Here is a 20234-nt window from a genome sequence, read left to right as displayed (position 1 = left end):
GATTGTGTCCAATGGATACGGAGCAAAGAAACTCTCAAGGCGGAGGACAAGCAGTTCGGTGCTTGGCTGCGAGTATCGCCGGATTGCCTTCAACGACCACAGCTGGTCATCGCAGCGAAGAAGGGTGGTGTGGGTCGTGAGGCTTCAAACGATGAAGATGAGCCCGACAACAAGGAAGTACAGACCGGCCATAGGATAGTGATGACAGTGTTGGACCTATGCCAGACGCATGTGGGGGCTGCCGTGGACCTCACTAGACCTGAAACAGTGGGTACAGCTATCCTACGCCCGTTTGGGAAAGAGCAGATCCCAAGCAATTTGGTGCGTACAAATTTCGAAGATCAGTTACGAGAGATTGATGCCGCTATCCACAGTGCTGCTACAAATCAGGAATCTTTATCTTTTTCAGATCCATCACCGGTTTTTGAGGAGAACAAAGAGAGATTTTCGGTGGTTTCCAAAAAAAAAATAAAAAAGAAAGTGAGCTGGAGATGATAAGTGAGATACGGGCTGGGCCTAAGTGTACAGTGGACAAAATTACTATGGATGTGGACAAGGACTTACCCACTCCAACAAATATCTCCATGGGCCAAACTTTACATCAAGCCCAAGCATTATTTTCCATTGGACCCCATAATCCAAGTCCACTACGTGAGACAAAAATGAGCAAATCAAAAAGCCCGGTTTAGAAAAAGAATAAAAAGAAGAGTAACGTGATAGGAAAGGAGTCTGCATGGAAGGAGGATTGTGATATAAACATAAGGAACAAGGAGATAGAAAAGGTGGTGAAACACATAGATATTGAACTAGGGCTGAAGCAAAAAATACAACTTCCTCAAGAGGAAACACCGATGAGGGAGGAGATGGGGAAAAGACAGAAATTGGAGGGAGAGGTTATGGCACTTAGCAAAATAATGGCTACACATCTTGGATCGACGGTGGCTGCAGGACAGCCCCGCCGGGAGCAATGAGGGCCATCTGCTGGAATTGTCGGGGGCTTGGAAACCCCTGCACAGTTAAAGCTCTCCAGAAGGTGGTTTTGGAGGAAGATCCCATCTTGGTTTTCATCATTGAAACCAAGCTCGTAGTATCTGAAATGGACTATGTAAAGAGAAAACTTGAACGGTAATAGGGTCTGGTAGTTCCCAGTATAAGACGGGGGTGGTTTAGTGCTATTATGGAAGAGCTCTACGAAAGTGGATGTTCAAATGTTCTCTCCTCGTCATATTGATGCTATAGTTACTGAAGAACATAGTAACAGGACGTGGAGATTCACAGGTTTTTACGGCCATCTGGAAACCAATAAAAGAAATGACTCATAGAGGCTATTGGAAGAGCTGGGTACGAGAAGTGATCTTCCATGGCTCTGTATGGGGGATTTTAATGAAATATTACACATAGGAGAGAAGGTAGGTGGTAACCTAAGGCCTGAAGGGCAGATGAAGAGCTTTAGGGAGGTGATAAATCATTGCAACCTCAGAGACATGGGTTATATTGGGGCAGATTTTACATGGAGTAGGAGGCTGGGTGAACAAGGCTGGGTTAGAGAACATCTAGACAGGGCCTTAGTATCTTCATCCTGGGTGAAAATGTTCCCGGAAGTGAGGCTACACCATGTGGCAGCGTCAACGTCAGAACATTGCATGTTGGTAGTGAGAGAGAAACGAACATGGCGGAAAGAGCATAGAAAGTCTAAAATGTTCAGGTTTGAGTCAATGTGGCTTAAGGATGAACAATGTGAGGCAGTAGTGTCGAAAGCTTAGGAGAGGGGAATAAGCATGGGTTCTCAAAATTTGTTTACACAATGCATGGATGAATGCAGAAGGTCACTTTCCTCTTGGAATAAAAATCTGTTTGGACACGTAGGTCGGAAGATTTCAACACTCCAAAAAAGACTTCAATGGTTGGAAGGGAGACGGGATGGTGGTGTGGATATGGAGGAGGTGGAAGAAACAAGGATGGAGCTGAACCGAATGATGGCAGTGGAAAAAGACATGTGGAATCAGCGATCAAGGAATTGCTGGTTGAAGTCGGGTGATCGTAACACTTCCTTTTTTCATTCCAAAGCCTCTAGCAGACACCAGCGAAATACTATTTCCTGTATCAAGGACTCGTTAGATAATTGGCAAGAGGATGAAGGGGAGATTGGCAGAACCTTTGTAGAATATATCGAGAACTTGTTTACATCCTCTCAACCTGTGGTTAATACAGAATTGCTTGAGGCCCTTCATGATGCATCCCATGAAAGCGCTTGGACCCGACGGTATGCCTCCCTTATTCTATCAGCACTTTTGGCCTACGGTTAAATCTATTGTTATACAGACTGTGTTGGATTTTCTTAACCATGGTGCAGCTCCCCCTAAATTTCATGAAACACATATTGTCCTTGTACCAAAAACCAAAAATCCCGATAGAGTGACTGACTATAGACCAATCAATCTATGCAATGTGGCTTATAAGTTAGTTTCCAAAGCGATGGCAAACAGACTGAAGCTGGTGTTGCAGGATATAATTTGTGAAAACCAAAGTGCTTTTGTCTTCGAACGGCTTATCATGGATAATGTGCTTGTGGCTCATGAGATAATGAATCACATCAGTAGGAAAAGGAAGGGCAAGTGCAAGGAGATGGCATTGAAGCTGGATATGAGCAAAGCTTACGACCGTGTAGAATGGAGTTGCCTGCAACAACTTATGGCCAAATTGGGATTTCATGAGGACTGGATCTGTCTGGTCATGAGATGTGTCTCACTAGTCACTTATGCAGTACGTGTCAATGGACATGCATATGGTCAGATTGTCCCTACGTGGGGCCTGCGTCAAGGGGACCCTTTGTCGCCATATTTATTCTTGATATGTACTGAAGGCTTGTTAGCGTTGCTACACAAGGCTGTACGAGACAAGGAGTTGAGGGGTATAGCAGCATCTGCAAGAGGGCCTAGAATCTCACATCTATTTTTTGCTGATGATAGTTTGATTTTTGGGAGGGCAACAGTGAAAGAGTGCCTTGAAATTCAGCGGGTCCTACAAGTCTATGAAGAGTCATTCGGCCAGCAACTGAATAGGAACAAGACCTCACTATATTTTAGCCATAACACAGCCAATGGTGTCAAGGAAATAATAAAAGCTACATTTGGCACAGAGGTCATCAAGCAACATGAATCTTACCTTGGGCTGCCATCCTTGGTAGGTAGGTCGAAAAGAAACACTTTTGTTCAGCTGAAACTTCGGGTGTCAAACAAGCTAGCAGGTTGGAAGGAAAAATTGCTCTCAAGTGCAGGGAAGGAAGTACTGATAAAGGCGGTCGCTAAAGCAATCCCGTCTTATACGATGAGCTGTTTCAAGCTTCCTAATTCTTTATGCGATGAGCTAATGGGGATGGTCAGGCAATTTTGGTGGGGGCAGGTAAAAGATGAGAAGAAGCTAGTGTGGTTGAGCTAGGAGAAGATGTGTCTGCCGAAGGAAAAAGGTGGTATGGGCTTTAGGGACTTGAAGCTGTTTAACCTGGCCCTCTTGGCGAAGCAGGGATGGAGATTACAAACAAACTCGTCCTCACTCTTCTACTGAGTCTATAAGGCCAAATATTTCCCATGATGTGATTTTATTGAGGCTAGCCTGGGAAGTCAGCCATCCTTTGCATGGAAAAGTATCTGGGCAGCCCAAGATGTGGTTAAAAGAGGTTTAAGATGGCAGGTGGGGGATGGACAAAAGATTCTTGTTTGGAAAGATAAATGGCTTCAAAAACTGAGTACCTATAGAGTGGTAACACCAGAAAACACAAGTCAGCAAGTGGTAAGGATTTGTGACCTGATTGATGGGAACAGAAAGGAGTGGAAGAAAGATTTGATCAGTCAATGTTTCCTTCCACAGGATGTGGAAGCCATGCTAAGTATTCCTCTAAGTGATCAAGGAGGGATAGATTGTATGATTTGGTCGGAAACTAAAAATGGGACATTCACAGTGAGGAGTGCTTACAAACTAGCCCAAATTATGTAGTCTGATGGTAATATAACTGAAAGCTCTGACCCTACTGCCTTAAAACAGACATGGAGATGCCTTTGGGACATGAATGTGCCAAACAAGATCAAACATTTCGCTTGGAAAGCATGCAAGAATATTCTAGCCACCAAAGAGAACTTGCAGAAGAGAAGTATCACTAAGGATAGCATCTGTGACTCTTGTGGTAAAGCATCTGAATCCACGTGCCACCTATTTTGGCTATGTGATAAAGCCAAAGAAACTTGGTCATCGAGCAAGCTGGTCATTCCATTTGAGGTCAGCCCACGATGGAAGTTCATGGATGTAATGTGGCATTTACAAAGATGGACATAATTATACCCGGGGTTAGTGGAACGTGCCATTGCAATATGTTGGGGAATATGGAAGGATAGAAACACCGCCAGACACGGGGGAAAGCGCAAAGAAGGAAAAGCCATCGTTAGGAGCTCGTTGAGGGTATTGGAGGAGTTTCAGGCGGCAAATGTGCAACCGGTGACCCATACAAGACAGCCTCCAAATGTGACAAAATGGAGACCCCCACAGTCGGGTCATTACAAAGTAAATGTGGATGGAGCCATATTTTCCAACAAGAAGCAAGTGGGTATTGGAGTGATAATTCGTGACTCGGCGAGCCTGGTAATTGCTGCGCTCAGCAGAAAGCTCGGTCTTTTTTTGGGAGTGTTGGAGACAGAAGCCAAGGGGATGGAGATTAGGGTACAATTCGCACTAGATTTTGGGGTAAGGGATGTAACGTTGGAGGGTGACTCACTATGCATCTGCAACGCGCTTCAAGGACTGGGCGAGGCGTCATCTTCAGTGCACAACATTATTGCTGGAATGCTCCACCTTGCAAAAAGTTTTAGGAACGTTGTTTTTTCACATACCAAAAGGCAGGCAAATGTGCCAGCCCATTCGCTGCCACAACATGCAACCAATATAGAAAATTACGTTGCGTGGCTTGAGGAGTGCCCCACTCACGTGGAGGTGGCATGTAATAATGATGTTTCCCTTTATTTCAATGAATGAATAAAAGTCAAGTCTTCCCATTAAAAAAAAAAAACTTTCAATTGCCAACTCCCTAGGAATTAAATCCCGCTAATTTAATTCAACCATTTTATGACTTTCTATCTCTCTCTCCCTTTTTAGGTTCTTCCTCTATCACGTCAAAACAAAACTTTCAAATGCCAACTCCCTAGGAATTAAATCCCGCTAATTTAATTCAACCATTCCCACGTAAACGTTTAGCGCTTTGTCCATTTTCAACTTCCCAATTTAATTGTTTCTCAAAAAAAAAAAAAAAAAAAAAAACCTTCCCAATTTAATTAGTTCCATTCCTCCCTTTATTCTCTTCTTATCTCAATAGCGCAATGTGCAACCGACCACTTTTTCAGTTGGAGTTTTCACAACAGCTTTCGACCTTCAATTTTGAAGCTAATAAGTCTGAGACGACGAACTCGTGAATGAAAATGATCGTGATAAGAAGCCGCAAGTTTTTATTGTTTTCTTAATTTTAGTCATTGCATAGCTAGCAATCAGTTAGAAATAGTGGTTTTTTATTTTATTTTTGATAATATTTTTTGTTAATTTAATTGTGCTTTTGTTCGTTTTCAATTCATAAATTCGAAGTTTCTTAATAATTCGTGAAAATGTTGATCCTTTATTATTATTTTTTAAGAACGTTTTTTAAAGACCCAAGGCCCATTAGTTATTTAGAAAAGAAGAAGGTTGGGCTGGGTTATGCTATTTGGCTCATTAGTATTGTTTTTATAGGATTAGTTTAATTTTTTTATGGAAATATCCGGCCCATTAGTTTTTTTTTGGACCCAAGGACCCTTTATTCTAAAATCAAAAAAGCCCAGCCTAGCCTACACTTTTAAACATCCATTTCCAACCCAAACAGCCAACCCAGACAAGCTATTTGTTGAAAGGTTTCTTAGAGGATAAATGGGTTGTTTTGAGGTCTGGTTTTGTCTAGTTGTTATGGGTTATTGACTTCTTTGTATTGGGTTTTTGTTTCTGACTTTGTATGGATTTTGGGTTCATGATCTGCACCTTCCGTTTGTAAAAGGGGTTACTTAGAAAGCTAGATGGGGTTTTTAAGAGTATTGGCTTTTTTTTGTTTATTTTTGAATCTCTGAGAATAAAGATGTTGAAAACTTGAGAACGTTTCAATTGGCTTTTTATGTGGGGTTTGTAGGGTTTCTAATGCTGTTTCCTTTGTTATTGTTTTATGAAACGAGTTGCAATCTGAATTTATGGCCTTAACGGTAAGAACCTTAATAGTTCATGGAAATGTTGATCCTATTAATAATCTTTCTTTTGAATGCACTATGAGGAGAGTATTCAGATCATTATTGGTACATTTATTACTGTTCACTGTTTATTATCTTGAAGATTGCAAGTATTTGAATTTCAATTAACTTAGCTATCTTAGTGTATAGGGTTTGTTCTTGTTGAATTTTAAGGGGGAAGGAAAAAACAAAAACCAAAAATTTTGAAATCAAAATTGACGGTGATTAGATTGATAATTATGGTTTAATTAAATTTCAGTATTCAGACTAGATTTGATTTTTTTTTTCTTCAGATTCTTTTGAATGGTTGTTATTTGCGGACTAATGTACAACTGTACAAGTAGAGCCGATTGTTGAGCAAATCGATATGCTTGATGGTTTCACAAGAAAACTTGATTTGGATGCAACTAATGGCCTGTTTGGATGGAGGGGGAAGGAGGGGAGTAGAATAGAGTAGAGTTGGCTAAAAATAAGTTAATTTTATGCTAAATTTACTCTACTTCCCCTCCCTCTCTTTCAATCCAAACGGACCATAAGAGTTCCGTCAGGTATTGCTAGTTACTTGTTATCTTTCTTAGTGTTATGACATTCAAACTATCATGAGATTCATTAAATTTTTAGTAGAGTGATGCATGTATTGTTTGTTAAAAATGTTCTCAAGGGGATGAAAGCATGTTGCTCTGCCCAGCTGACATGAAATAAACGTTGCTCCTGCTTTCACATATCTACAAGTCCATATTAAGTTATATTACTTTCTTCTTGATATTTAGTAGGTCGATAATTGATGAAGGCCTGTACAGATATTTAAGATTACAAACATTGAAGGATGATCAATTGTATGATTTATTCTTCCACCTTAAATTTTTAATTTATTTTTTATTTATTTGGACTTGATATATAATTTGACACAGTACCCTTTTTAGCTTACTAATTCTTAATTTAGTTTTCGCACAAAAACAATTTCTATATGTATTAGTATAATCATGCTTGCTTCTTTTTTATAGAGCTTGCCTGTAATTGTACATGGCTTTCTTATCTATTCAAGAAGCTCACAATTTGGGATTTGTTTTAGACAAGTAAAACTGTGAATATTAATTTGCTTCCACTTTACATGCAGAACTTTCTGTTTTGATTAAAATGTCATCTTCTTTTTTTTTAATTTGTAACGTGTATGCATTAACATGTCATATTGAATATTTTCACTTTATTTTTGTTCAAGGAAAATCAACAAATCTGGAGGCTCTATGACGCATATTTCTCTCCACCATTGCTAAATTTTGTGTGTCAAGTAATGTGGTGTTGCTTTGTATTGAGAAGGAAGACGGGAGCTTTTCTGCTCTGACTTTTATTCCAGTCAAAGCTCTCTCTCTCTCTCTCTCTCTCTCTCTTTTATTTTTTGTTTATATTGTATTTTTCTCTTGATGATCAGGGTCTTCAACAAAAACTTGGCAAAAAAAAAAGGCCAATTAGAAACATATCCAGAAGTTTGGAGATGGTAAGCAATATGTAAAAGGTTTTGGAGAACTAGAGAAGCTCTGCTACAAAGTAGTTTTATAGACACTCCATGGTGGTGCTGGTAAGTGAATAAAAAAGTTTAAAATATGCCTACAAGAAAAATAAAATAAAATCCATGCAATTGTGTTGGGCAAGAAGCAAAGGTAACCACTGAATTTTAAAGGTGGTTGGAGATGAGAACTTAAATGGAAGTGTTACCTAGATTGCATGGCTTAACAATTCCTATTGAGTATATTGTTTGTAAATGTATGTAATCATGCTTTATTGTTATAAATATAATCAACTATGCAATGGTCTAATGTTTTTGGTGTATGAGACAAGTTATATATATGATATATCAATGACATGTTCTCCATGACTATATTTTGGTTATTTATTCTTTTGCTTATGTTGGTGTTTAATTCTACTTTTGTTTTTTTTGGTTTCTCTCATGCTTCTTTTATTTGATCATTGTTGTTTGGTTGCTTGGAAAAAGATCAAAAAATAAATTCTTGTGTGTGTGGCTAACCATTACATGTGACAGAACATATTAAAGAGTGGAGTATTGCCCAAATTACAAGGAGTGGAGTATCATCCCTCATTCAGGGGAAAATGGCTATTTAGCCTTAATGTTTGAACTATGTAGCCAAATAGCCTTTTTTCAAACTATGTAGCGAAATAACTATGTTTTAGAACTCAATGTTGCTAATGTTGAGTTCTGCCTAGAACTTAACATTAGCAATGTCGAGTTCTATGCATATTTTAAGTGGAACTCTACACAAAATTTCAAAAAAAATCTAAGTAGCAAAATACGCATATAACTTGACATTGCTAATGTCTAGGCAAAACTCGACATCAACAATATTGAGTACCAAAATAAGGGTATTTTGCTACAAAGTTTGAAAGGGTACTGTTTGGCTACATTCCAAAATTAAGGCTAAATAGCCATTTTTCCCCTCATTTCCCTACTTCCTATCAAATGTATGCTCATATATGGATTGGAGAATAATTACTAGTAGTGTATTTGTGATGATGCAATACATTTTATTAATAAATGTTATTTAGGAACAGAAAATTTCCCTTACCTTTTGATTCCCTGAGAGAGTGATTATTTTGACTTAGACAATTGAGAAATTTTTTCATCAAGTGTATATATATCATACATTCATGCAAAACTTTTCCACACATTTGTGTTGGTTAGTGACTAGTTAATTTAAAAATAGATGATTTTTATATTCATGGATGATGCCTTCTTAAAGGATAGCAATCATTGGCTATGGGCTTTTAGTAAGCTGAAATTTAATGAGACACATGATATTGTTTCTGCAATTCCCTACTTAAATATTGATCTATAGAATTTGTTACATTGGAATCTATCTTATTTTAGCACTGGTTAGAGGATAAGTAGACTACTAACTAAATGCAGTTTCTATATTAAGCCAAACAAACTGTATACATCACATTCTTCAAAATTTACTCTTTTCTCTTCTCTCCACCCCCAAGCAATCAGTAGGCTTTCTATTTGCCACCAGTAGATTTGGTCCCAACCATTAATCCATGGTCTATATGACCTATAGCATGAAACAAACTTATTCAGCGACCATTTTTGAGGTTTGAATCAGTGCTAGACAAGGAAGCAGCAGAACCCTTGCCAGATGATAAAGGAAGTGACAATAAGAAATCATGCTCTTCATTACCATTAGATGTACCAAAAAAAGTACTTCCATCTAGTAATTCTGGTAGATTGGCATTGCCATCCAAAAACTACATCACTTGCCTCATGCTAGGCCTAGCTGCTGGCATTAAGTGTGAGCAAAGCAGGCCTAATTTCAAAACCAATTCCATTTCCTCCACCACATAATTACCTTCCAATCTAGGATCACTAGCATCAAGGATAGCTCCTCTTCTCCAGCATTCAAACACCCAGTCAACCAAAATTATGTCTTCGGTCAGTCCTTGTAGCCCTACAGGCCGCCTTCCACATGCCACCTCAAGCATGAAAGCCCCAAAAGAAAACACATCAGTGTAAGTGGTTGCCCTTCTTGTGCTAATAATCTCTGGAGCCAAATAACCTACTGTTCCAACCACATGGGTGGTTTGGGGATTCATACAGTGGTCATATAATCTGGCAAGGCCAAAATCACCTAGCCTTCCATTCAATTCAGCATCTAATAGAACATTGCTTTCTTTTACATCTCTGTGTAGAACAACCTGTTCCCATTCTTCATGGAGGTAAAGAAGGCTAGATGCTACACCTTTGATGATTTGAAATCGTTGAAACCAATTAAGGTTTGGTTTTTCATTGCTATATAAGAACTTGTCAAGGCTTCCATTGGACATATAATCATATAGACCAAGAGGAGTTCTCCTCTTCACCGGCAATATCCCAGGAGCTGGACCAAGTTCCTGTGCCTCAGTCTTCCCATGCTAATAATCTCAGCTACAAATTCCTTCATCCCTTGTTTGGAATTATGGGAGACTCTCTTGACTGCAATTTGTACATTGGAAGAAGGAGGTATTCCTCTATAAACCTTTCCAAAACCTTTGTAGAGATTCTTATAGATGAACCGGTGAGGACCATTCTCCCTTTCCCAATCTTCTTGTACTTCTTCATATTCCGTCCTTCCTATAATGTAAGCAGCTTCAGTGATTGTTATCAGCAAAAGCGTCACTGCTATGAGAAAAACCATGATCATTAGTCTGGGTATCTCTTTTGGTTTCCTTTCTCAAGGAAGTGAAGGAAACTTCGAAACATCAAGGCTTTGTGCTTGTCCACTTTTATTAAAGGTCCATCCTAGAACATAGTGGTTACTTGGAATAAGTGTACCAGTTGCTGTAGAGAAACCAACATACATAGATTCCAAGACATATTGAGACAGATCAATGGACTTTGACATGAGAGGCTGGTTTGGTTTTGGGATTCCGTTCGGGGCTAGTGTTACACTCAGTAACTTTTTTGCCTCATCATAGTCTATCCAAAGATGCGTTGAATTCCCACTTGTGAGCTCCAAGCTTATATTCTTCCCTTCTTTATTGGAAAAATACATTGCAGAAGCTGAATCAGTTGAGTTTAGGCTATTCACATCGATTGCCACATGATTTCTATCAATATCTCCAAATTCTGGATTCAGGTGTCAAGCTCGATGGCCAAAATGTGGTTTGAAGTAAGGCCTTGATTTGAAGAATTGAACAGTCCTAGATACTGATTTCCTACAACATTGGTGAAGTTACTTGATGGTCTGATGGTGAAGGCCATGCCGTGACCTCCAACATTTGGCACTTGTGGAACAATGGCAAATACAAAGTTTGTAGAAAATTAAAGAGATGGAATTAAACCGGAGGAGGTTGTGTTCAATTTTAAAGGAAATTGGTATAAAGCATGACAAACTTGCGGGTATAAATTGTTTACAGTATTGGTTAGCTGCAGTAGGCCATTGCTGGTAATTTTAGCAGATCCATCAAGATGCAGCTTGGCTTGAAGGAAGCCATTGTAGATGAATTGGTTTTCATTTTGAGCAAAGGCCAGGGGAATATTGGAAACATAGAAAATCATCAGGAAATGAAGTGATACAAAGGATTGTAGCCATTGGGAAAAGTTGAAAATGGCCCATTTTTCTGAACAGAGGCGTCTTGGCTTGATTAAGAGTCACTCGAATCAGAGATATATGTCTTCTTCTTTGCCCCCAAGTTTAACACCGGTATCTGTGTTATTATTGTTATGGGATAACAGAACAATTGACTCACAAAGAAGATAGTGTGTCTAGTCAAGTAGGGATTGGAAAAGAAGCTCTAGTGTAAACTTAAGAAAACTGCAATCCTGGTCATCCATGTTTTTTTTAAGTACGGTGAAAAAATGTTTCTTGGTGCATACACAAGGGAATCTTTTAAGTCCGCTTCCTTCTCTATTTCTATCAGCTAGTATGAATTCTATATATTGCATCAATTGGACAATTAATGTTTGGTAGAAATCTCATCTATCAATCAGCAACAAACTTTGACCCAGCAGCTAGGAGCAATCATGTTAGCTGCCACTATTGACATTAAGCAATGAATAAATCTAGTGCCACACATTGTAGCACAACAAATGCCACGACTCACCTATATGGCGAGTTGTGGTTGGTGAAAGGGTGTCCCCACATGGACCCACTATCACCCCTCCACCAACCATAACTCGCCACATGGGCGAGCTGTGGTATTTGTTGTGCCACAATGTGTGGCACTAGACTTATTCCTAAGCAACATCTAGCCTACCTTATACTACACACGAAACCTGTCTAATTCATTTAACCAAATGTCATTTTAGTAATATACCCTTCAAAACCCTAAGCATATAAAGTTATTTTCTTTCCTAGTTGCATTCTCCCACGTCCCATAGCTACCTCACACTCTCAACCCCTAATCTCACCTCACCTAACTTTTTTTTTAGTCTGGATCAACTGGATTAATACCAAAAAAAAAACAAAAAAACAAAAACAAAATTCTCTTTCATAAAATTTGATAAATAAGTTGATACAACTGACCCTTTTAATAAACGGATCATTTTAAGGTGGAGGAATTGTAATCTGTTTAGTAAACGTGTCATGTTCGTCCTATATAATTGAATACTCATAAGTCGACATAACACAAATCTAACATACAGGGACAGACACAGAATTTCAAGTTAGGGAGGGCCAAAGATAAGCGAAAAAAAAAATTCAAAAAAATTCAAATACACATCCATATGGTATTAAGAAACTTTTAATCAAGACAAATACATAAAAATCATTATTTCTTAATATATTAAGATGCAATCATCCACCAACAAAAGCAAAAGACACAAAATGATATTATTTCTTAATACATAGACCACTATTTTTTTTACATTTTATTTTTTAAGATTTACATGGATTGGGTTGATGATTCATGATTTTGAAGGGAGCCTAAGCTACAAAGTAAGGGGGCCCAAGTCTAAATTTTTTATTTTTTATTTATTGAGAATTAAACTACTAAAAAAAAACTTTTGGACCCGGGAGGGCCTGAACCCCCCCTACTTGGGTTTGTCTCTACCAATATGAGAGCACGAATTGCCACACCTATATACTTTGCTATTTACATCCTTTTTGAAAATGGCCGTACTTATTTATATCCTGTATTGCTGTCATTCTCAAAACAGTGAAGTATTTCTCATTTTTATCATAATCGGTGCTCTATTTTTCATCTTAGTTGTTGTTGTTTGCACTCCTGATCTCTTGCAGTAATTTTAGTACTGTATCTGGATTTGGATAACATGAATTTGGATTTGGATTTGAGGGGGTCCAAATCTAAATCCTTTGTTTGGATAACTTAAAAGAATTGGATTTGGATTTGGCCCAAATCCATCTTGCATTTCAGGGGTCCAAATCCATGGATTTGAAATACCCTAAAAAACCCAGGAATTTAGAAATCTTTCACTCTCACACACACTGTTTCTCTCTGGGCTCTCCGTGTCTCTCTTCCTAGCCGTAACTCACAAACTCTTCTTCCCCCTCTCTCTCTCGGCAAGGCAACTTCAGGTTTGTTCTCTCAACTCTTATCTTCCTCTTTAACCACAATATCCACAAGATTACTAAGCATAATATATATTCAGAGTAGAAACTTCAGCCTGGTCTTAAATATTGAGACTAATCAGATTTGACTTGGCTGGCCAAAAGTCCAGTCTTGATCTCAATTGCTCTCTTTCAAATTTGATTTTCCTAAATAGGCTTATGGTATCGGTCAACATTGAATTCCTTTTCTAAGTTGCCTTCTGGGTTAGGAACATAATTTTGCTACCTTATCATTTTATGCTGGTAATTAGAATTCAAAGGTAACCTTAAACATAAAGGTTGCACATGTACAATCTACTTGAAAGTATAAAATCTCTTTGAACCATTGGAATAGAATTTTGCTACCTTCTCATTTGAGTTTTTTGTACTTGTTAAAATCTTTTAACAAATGCATTTCTAATAGTTCAAGAATGAGCTGGGTCCAATTTATTTAATAGCTTTGAGGTGTATTTCTTTTGACTGTTTTGGTCATATTGATTGATGGTAATAAATTAAAGATTAATACTGACAATTGTAATTGGGGTTACCAGCCAACTTGTGTGTGTGACCAATGAACTCTAGCTAAAATCACACTTCCTTGTTTTAGTCTTGTGGTGGAGTAGGGGATGATAGAGATGGATTATAAGAGTACCATTTAGAGCAGAAAAGGTTATTAAAGAAGTCGATGAGGCTGAGTGCAGCTAACAATCAATAAAAAAGATCAAGCCTATCCTTGTTGAAGTCATTTTCACTAAGCCATCCACCACTTGAAGAACTTGAGGTAATTTTGTTCACTACAGAAACAAGGAGTGAGCTTAAATAGAAGTGGGAATGTGGAGGTTCCCCCAACATATGCGCTTTAAAGTCCACCCCTTGTCATCTTTCAATGAGTCTTTCCTATACAATCAAGGTGGGGCTTATTCTGAAATGAATGAACAAGATCCAGACACTGTGAGACTACAAGGTAATAATGATGGTTCTTCCCCATCTAATTCCAATGCTGGGAATTCTGTGCATGAGAGTTGCTTTCCCTTCTTGATGGCTAATGGGGAAAAATTGTGGGAAAATTATGCTTTGAAACTCAACAAAGGCAATCACAACCAGTAAGTAAGTAAAAAAAAAAAAAAAGAAGAAAGCACGTAGAGTTTGTTAAGTTGTTCTAATTATCTGGATTGGGAAGAAACTTTGAAGGGCGGGAAAAAGGTGTTGAATTGTTAAGAGGTAAGAGGTTTGAAAATGCCTCTGGTACAATGGACTTACTTTGTGTAAGAGCTAGCTGACTGAAGATTTATGTATATTAGGACTTGGAAGCTGCACATTTAAGAATAAAATAATGGGTTTGTGTTTTATCGGTGTAATGGGGAAAGGAGGAAGCAATTAATATTTTGCTCAAATTATCGGGTTATGGTCTCAATGTTCTGTAAGTTTTCCATTTTGTGATAAATTTCCCTTCTGTGCATGCAATTGGTACTGTCATATTGTAGTTCATTTATTAATTCCTTCTTACATCTTTCCCTTCCATACTTTATTTTCTATTCTTCAATAATCTTTGGACCCCTAGAGAAGCATTGGGTGTGTATGTGTGAGAGAGAATAAATTACTTATCAGATTATACATTACTTGTAGATTTCAAAATTCATATTTGATGCACCATCCGTGCATGAACAAAATGTAAGTACTGTTTCTTCTGACATTTGGTAATAAACTCATTGTTCAATTGTGTCCTTGTGGACAATTATTTCTTCCATCACTACTAATGACAATATTGAAATACATTTACCCGGATCAAGGGCAATGTACTTTGTACCTAGTCATTTTGTTCCGAGTCAACAAGGAAGAAATATACAGTGATATATTCCAACTTTCAAGAAAGTAAATTGACAAGTCGCCACTTGATATTGACTTTGTTTGTCCTAATAATCTTTGAAAGTAAATTTGTAGCAGCTACGAAAATATTAAATATAGCAGAATTTCGGAGTTTAGGAACAAGATTCCAGAAAAAACGAGGGTGTTCCCTTCCTTTACTTTGCATGGATTGAAGCTGACCAAGCTGTCACTGGGCTGCTGACCTTTAGTTGTGTTAATTATTTATTATTCATATTTGTAGTTGCAATTGCATTGATTTGTTTGGTGTGATTTCATGGATTTTCTTTGATAACCTTTTTTTTAGTTATAGATTCTTATTGTTTGTATTTTGAAAAATGAACAAAGACAAAAATGACCAATGATGGAAGAGATATATCCACTCAACAAAAACGTAAAAGAGAGGAGATTGAAGTATATGAGGAGGAGGCGATGAGATTTTTGCTTTTGCTAGTGGAGTTTTTTGTTATGCTTGTTGGAATATGCTGGCGTAGGAAGTACTTTGTGAGAGAACCATTAAGAAGTGAAATTGAAGAATAATTTTTTAGTTTGAGATTTTGAATTTTATGAAAAAATCCATCATTTGGGTTTTTTCTCTAGTTGATATAAAAATTTTAGTTGTCAATAATTGGCAAAATATTTTTTTCGTTGTTTATAACTAAAGATATTTGGTTATTATCTTCTCAATTGAATTATTAATATTACCTCATGTATTTATTAAAAATATTACTAAAATTAAAATGTAGAAGGATTAAAAATATATTTTATTAATCTTAAATCCAAACCCAAATCCAAATTTAGATATCCAAACAATGGAATTTGAAATGATGAATTTTAAATCCTTCTTTGTTTAAAAAGACACAAACAAGGAATTTTAAAATCAAAGGATTTCAAATCAAGGCATTTTAAATCAATGGATTTCAAATCCAAATCCAAATCCAAATGTTGCCATCTAAACACAACTGCAGTAGAGTAGAAATTTTAGTACTGTATCTGCAAATTTCTCATTTCCAATAGGTTTATCAGTTTTGTTATGACTTATGAACTTAACACATGCGTGCATATGCATTACACGTGTGAAAATAAACATAAACTGAGAGAGAGAAAGAGGGAGACCATTCTACTAAGTCTCAAGGATGCTTGAATACCTAAGAGCAATGATCCTTCAAGGTGTGCCATTGTAATAAATACGTTCAGCGAATATACAAGATTAGAGGTTGGGTTCCTAATAAATAACGCTTTTTTCTTAAAAATAAATAAATAAATAAAAAGAAAGAAAATGTTTTAAGATACCATTCATCAACTCCTCTCTATGCCCTTATAGTGTATCACGCAAATCAAATTTAGTATCATACAAATCACATTTAGAATTTAGTATCTTCTCCACAAAAAAAAAAACATTTAGACTTTAGTACATGTTAGTATCCTTTATTGACTTTATCTTTTACATCTCAAAAAAAATATATCCTTTATTAACTAAAATTAAGAAACATTGTTTCTAAAAAAAAAAATAATAAACATTAATTGTTGTTGATTTTAGTCCAATTAAAGAATTCTCCTAAGTATATTTTAGTTCCTATTTATATCCTATTTATGGTCCACAATAAAATAAAATTAAGTAGAGAAAAAATGTAGTCACTACAGGCTTTCTATTGCAGATGTAAGCCATTTGGCCATACCACGTAAGGCATGTTTTGCTCTCCTTCTAAATCTAACACTTTTTATTATTTTTAATTTATTTTACATGGTACCAAATTTACTTTTTTGTGTTCTTCACTAGATTTCAAGCATTTCACCGCCGACCATCACTCGATTTAGGTGTTAATCACATATGATCATCATTGTCTAGACATTCTTTTTCTTAGAATAGAGAATTTTTCTACACTATTTTTTTCACATAAATTTCAACTTTTTGCTCTATTTTCCTACTTGAGGCTCCAAAGTCTCACAACTTGGCCCATCACTCATTCTTTTTGCCTCTCAAACTATGTGAAATTCATCAACTCAGTCACATGCTTTGTCACAATGTCATCTTCTGCCAATATTCCTTAAGCCACCAATGTAGTCATCCTCCGGCCATAGCAACCACTCTTTGGTCGCTAGTGCAGTCGCTCTTAGGTTCTTGCAGTTCTCTTCTAGCATTCATCCATCGTCGTTTGTTGCCATCGCCAACATTTTGCATAATTTATTATACATTGTGCCCGGCCCATTCTACATTCAATATGGTCAATCATGGCCATTTTTAGGGCATCTTCACAAGCATACATTTCAAACTCAAGTCATCATTATGCTTCTACCTTGAGTTTGAGGGGGATGTAGTGTATCATGCATATCACATTTAGCATATGTTAATATCCTTGATTGAATAAAAATCAAGAAACATTAATTGTCCTTGATTTTAATCCAATCAAGAGATTCTCCCAAGGCCTTTATATATATATATATATATATATATATATACAAGATAGAATTTCTACTCTAACCTAATCTAAGTGTATATGTGTGTGAAGCTCCCTCTTGGAGACTTGAACTCCGGCCCTTGCCCCCCACACCCCTCAAGCACTAATACTTGTAGAGTGACCATTGCACCAAGAGTGTGCGGTGGTTCCTAATGCCACTTTAGCTCCTATATATACCTTTCTTAGGGTTCACTATAAAACACAATTTAGAATAGTAATGATAGCCACCAAGGATTTTTTTTAATGTGAATATATGTCATCAAGCCAAATCACAGAAACCCTTGATTCCACTCTCTCCTTCTCTCGATAAAACACTTTTTTTTTTCCTTTTTATTTTAACAGGGCTTACACGACTGCAACTCATTATAACCATACATACATTTTTTTGTGGAAGCAAATAATAATATTCATGAAGGTGGTCGATATCATACCGGTACATATACCGATATCGAAATGTCAACGTTTCGTACTGGTTTAAATACTGGCCAATTTCGAGCATTATTGGTCGGTATAGAAAAAAAAAATTTGTTTTTTTTTATTTTGTAATTTTTGAATTTTTGAAGGGCAAAATGATAACTTATCAGTATTATTTATTTTCTTAGTATGCAATGAACAATTAAGTTTTCTATTTTTTATATTGTGTTTTTTTTTCTTTTAATTGATGCTAAAGTCTAAAACCATGAATAATTTGTTCTGAATGGAGATAATATTTTATGGTAAATTTTTATATTTATTATAATATATATTTATAAATATAAAAAATAACGGTAAACCCAAAATAGTATATTGATATTGACCGGTACCGAAATATATCGTTTCACTAGTCAAACCAGTATAGCCTCCAATACGAGATTGACTCCCTTAATTTTCATACATAGTTATTATTGGCGGTAGATTGTCAGTATTCTAAAAGTTTTGGATGAGCCACCCAATTTAACAAAAAAAATAAATGAAGAAGATTGAACTAGTTTCTGCAATTTGATGAGCCATCCAATCTAGTTTCTGCAATACACAACATAACTATTGATCTATAAACTATAAAGCTTGTAACAACAAAATTAATCTTATTGTTGTACTAAGCTTCAGTAGACTACTACCTACCTAACATCAGGTTCAATATTAAGAGAAAGAAACAGTATAAACTATATTCTTCGCAGGTTCCCTTTTTTTTTTCTTTTTTTTTCCCCCTCTTCTTTACACAACCCAAGCAGCAATCTCTAAGCTTTTTGTCTGTCACTAATTTATTTTATCAATACGTGTAATGACACAACAAATTTTACAATATTTTTCTGCACATGTTAAGATGATTGATTATGATTGATCTATAATAAAAGTGATGTCAATGATAGTTCCAATGAAAGTGATGTTGCACCAGTCACAATCTACATACTCAACAAGTTGTAAAAAAAATGTGAAATTTGTTGTGTGTATAGTGTTGATGTAATTTGAGCCCAAGCATTGATCAATGATCTAATCTACCCATAGTATGAAATGCAAGTAATTCAACTGCCCCTTTTGAGGATTGAATCAATGCTAGGAAGGAAGGCGTAGAACCCTTGCCAAATGCTGAAAGAATTGGCAATAAGATCTCAAATGCTCCAACACTTGTAAAGTTAGCGAAAATGGACAAATGCCTCCTTTCCCAAACTAATTAGGAAAATGCCCCTCTTTTGAAACTTGATTTTGAGAAAATCGAGTTTAAAAAAAAAATTCTGGAGCCCTATAGCAACGTTTTAAGGAGCCTATAGTGACATTTTAAGGACCTATAGCGGTGTTTTGTAACTATTTCATGAAGGTCGAGTTACATGCAAGTTTTTCTTTTCTTTTTTTACCTATAACTCAACTTCATGGAGTTCGAGTTACAAAATGCCGCTATAGGTCATTAAAAAGTCACTATAGGCTCCTTAAAATGTCACTATAGGACTTAACTCGATTTTGAGAAAATCGAGTTTCAAAAGAGGGGCATTTCCCTAATTAGTTTGGGAAAGGGAGCAATATATTGATGTTTTTTCGCAAAAAGGGCAAAAGCCCATTTTGGCCTTGTAAAGTTACCAAAACAAGCATTGCCATTGTGGTAATTCCGCTATATCAGCATTGCTATCCATAAAACTGCATCGTTTGTCTCATGCTAGGCCTAGCTGCGGGCATTTTTCAACTCCAATTCGCTTTCCTCCACCACATAGTTGCCTTCCAATCTAGGATCACTAGCATCAAGTATAGCTCCTTTTCTATGCACCTCTCTCTCCCATTCAATACATATTTTATCAACAAAAAAAAAAAAAGTTAACTACTATTTCTCTTTTTTATGTTCTCCTTTCTTATGGTTTTTTTTGTTTATTCTTTCTCACAACTCTACTTTGGGTTGATTAGTTTTAATGTTTTTGATAGTTCTTCTTTAGGTTGATGCATTTTGCTGTTATGTTTCTTAATTCCTCGTCACAAATCCTCTCTCTCCCTCTTATAACTTTAGTTTGATTTTAGTTTGGGTTAATATTTACTTATTTTGGATTTGGGGATTTGAGATCAAAATAGTAAATTTGAAGCTTAGAAAATTCAGTTGTGCTAAAGAAAATCTAGGAAAACATAAC

At 36.6% G+C, this 20234-nt stretch overlaps 1 protein-coding gene, 1 long non-coding RNA gene and 1 pseudogene across 2 annotated transcripts; 2 read left to right on the top strand and 1 right to left on the bottom strand.

Moving 5' to 3' along the window:
* The first annotated feature begins 1484 nt into the window (after positions 1-1484).
* Positions 1485-2306, top strand: LOC142606131 (uncharacterized). Its single transcript, XM_075777530.1, has 2 exons — positions 1485-1705; positions 1823-2306. Exons 1-2 carry the CDS (start codon positions 1485-1487, stop codon positions 2304-2306), a joined length of 705 nt encoding a protein of 234 aa, XP_075633645.1.
* Positions 2307-5965: 3659 nt separating this feature from the next.
* On the top strand, positions 5966-8876 carry LOC142607186 (uncharacterized). Its single transcript, XR_012839257.1, has 3 exons — positions 5966-6263; positions 6581-6835; positions 7507-8876. It is a non-coding gene; the product is annotated as an uncharacterized LOC142607186 (long non-coding RNA).
* A 376-nt stretch (positions 8877-9252) lies between these two features.
* Positions 9253-11392, bottom strand: LOC142607193 (L-type lectin-domain containing receptor kinase SIT2-like; annotated as a pseudogene).
* Positions 11393-20234: the final 8842 nt, after the last annotated feature.

Source organism: Castanea sativa, chromosome 8 (assembly GCF_040712315.1).
Source record: "Castanea sativa cultivar Marrone di Chiusa Pesio chromosome 8, ASM4071231v1".
Lineage (NCBI taxonomy): Eukaryota > Viridiplantae > Streptophyta > Magnoliopsida > Fagales > Fagaceae > Castanea > Castanea sativa.
The sequence above is the reverse complement of the archived record's forward strand: the minus strand, read 5'-3'. Positions and strand labels throughout refer to the sequence as shown.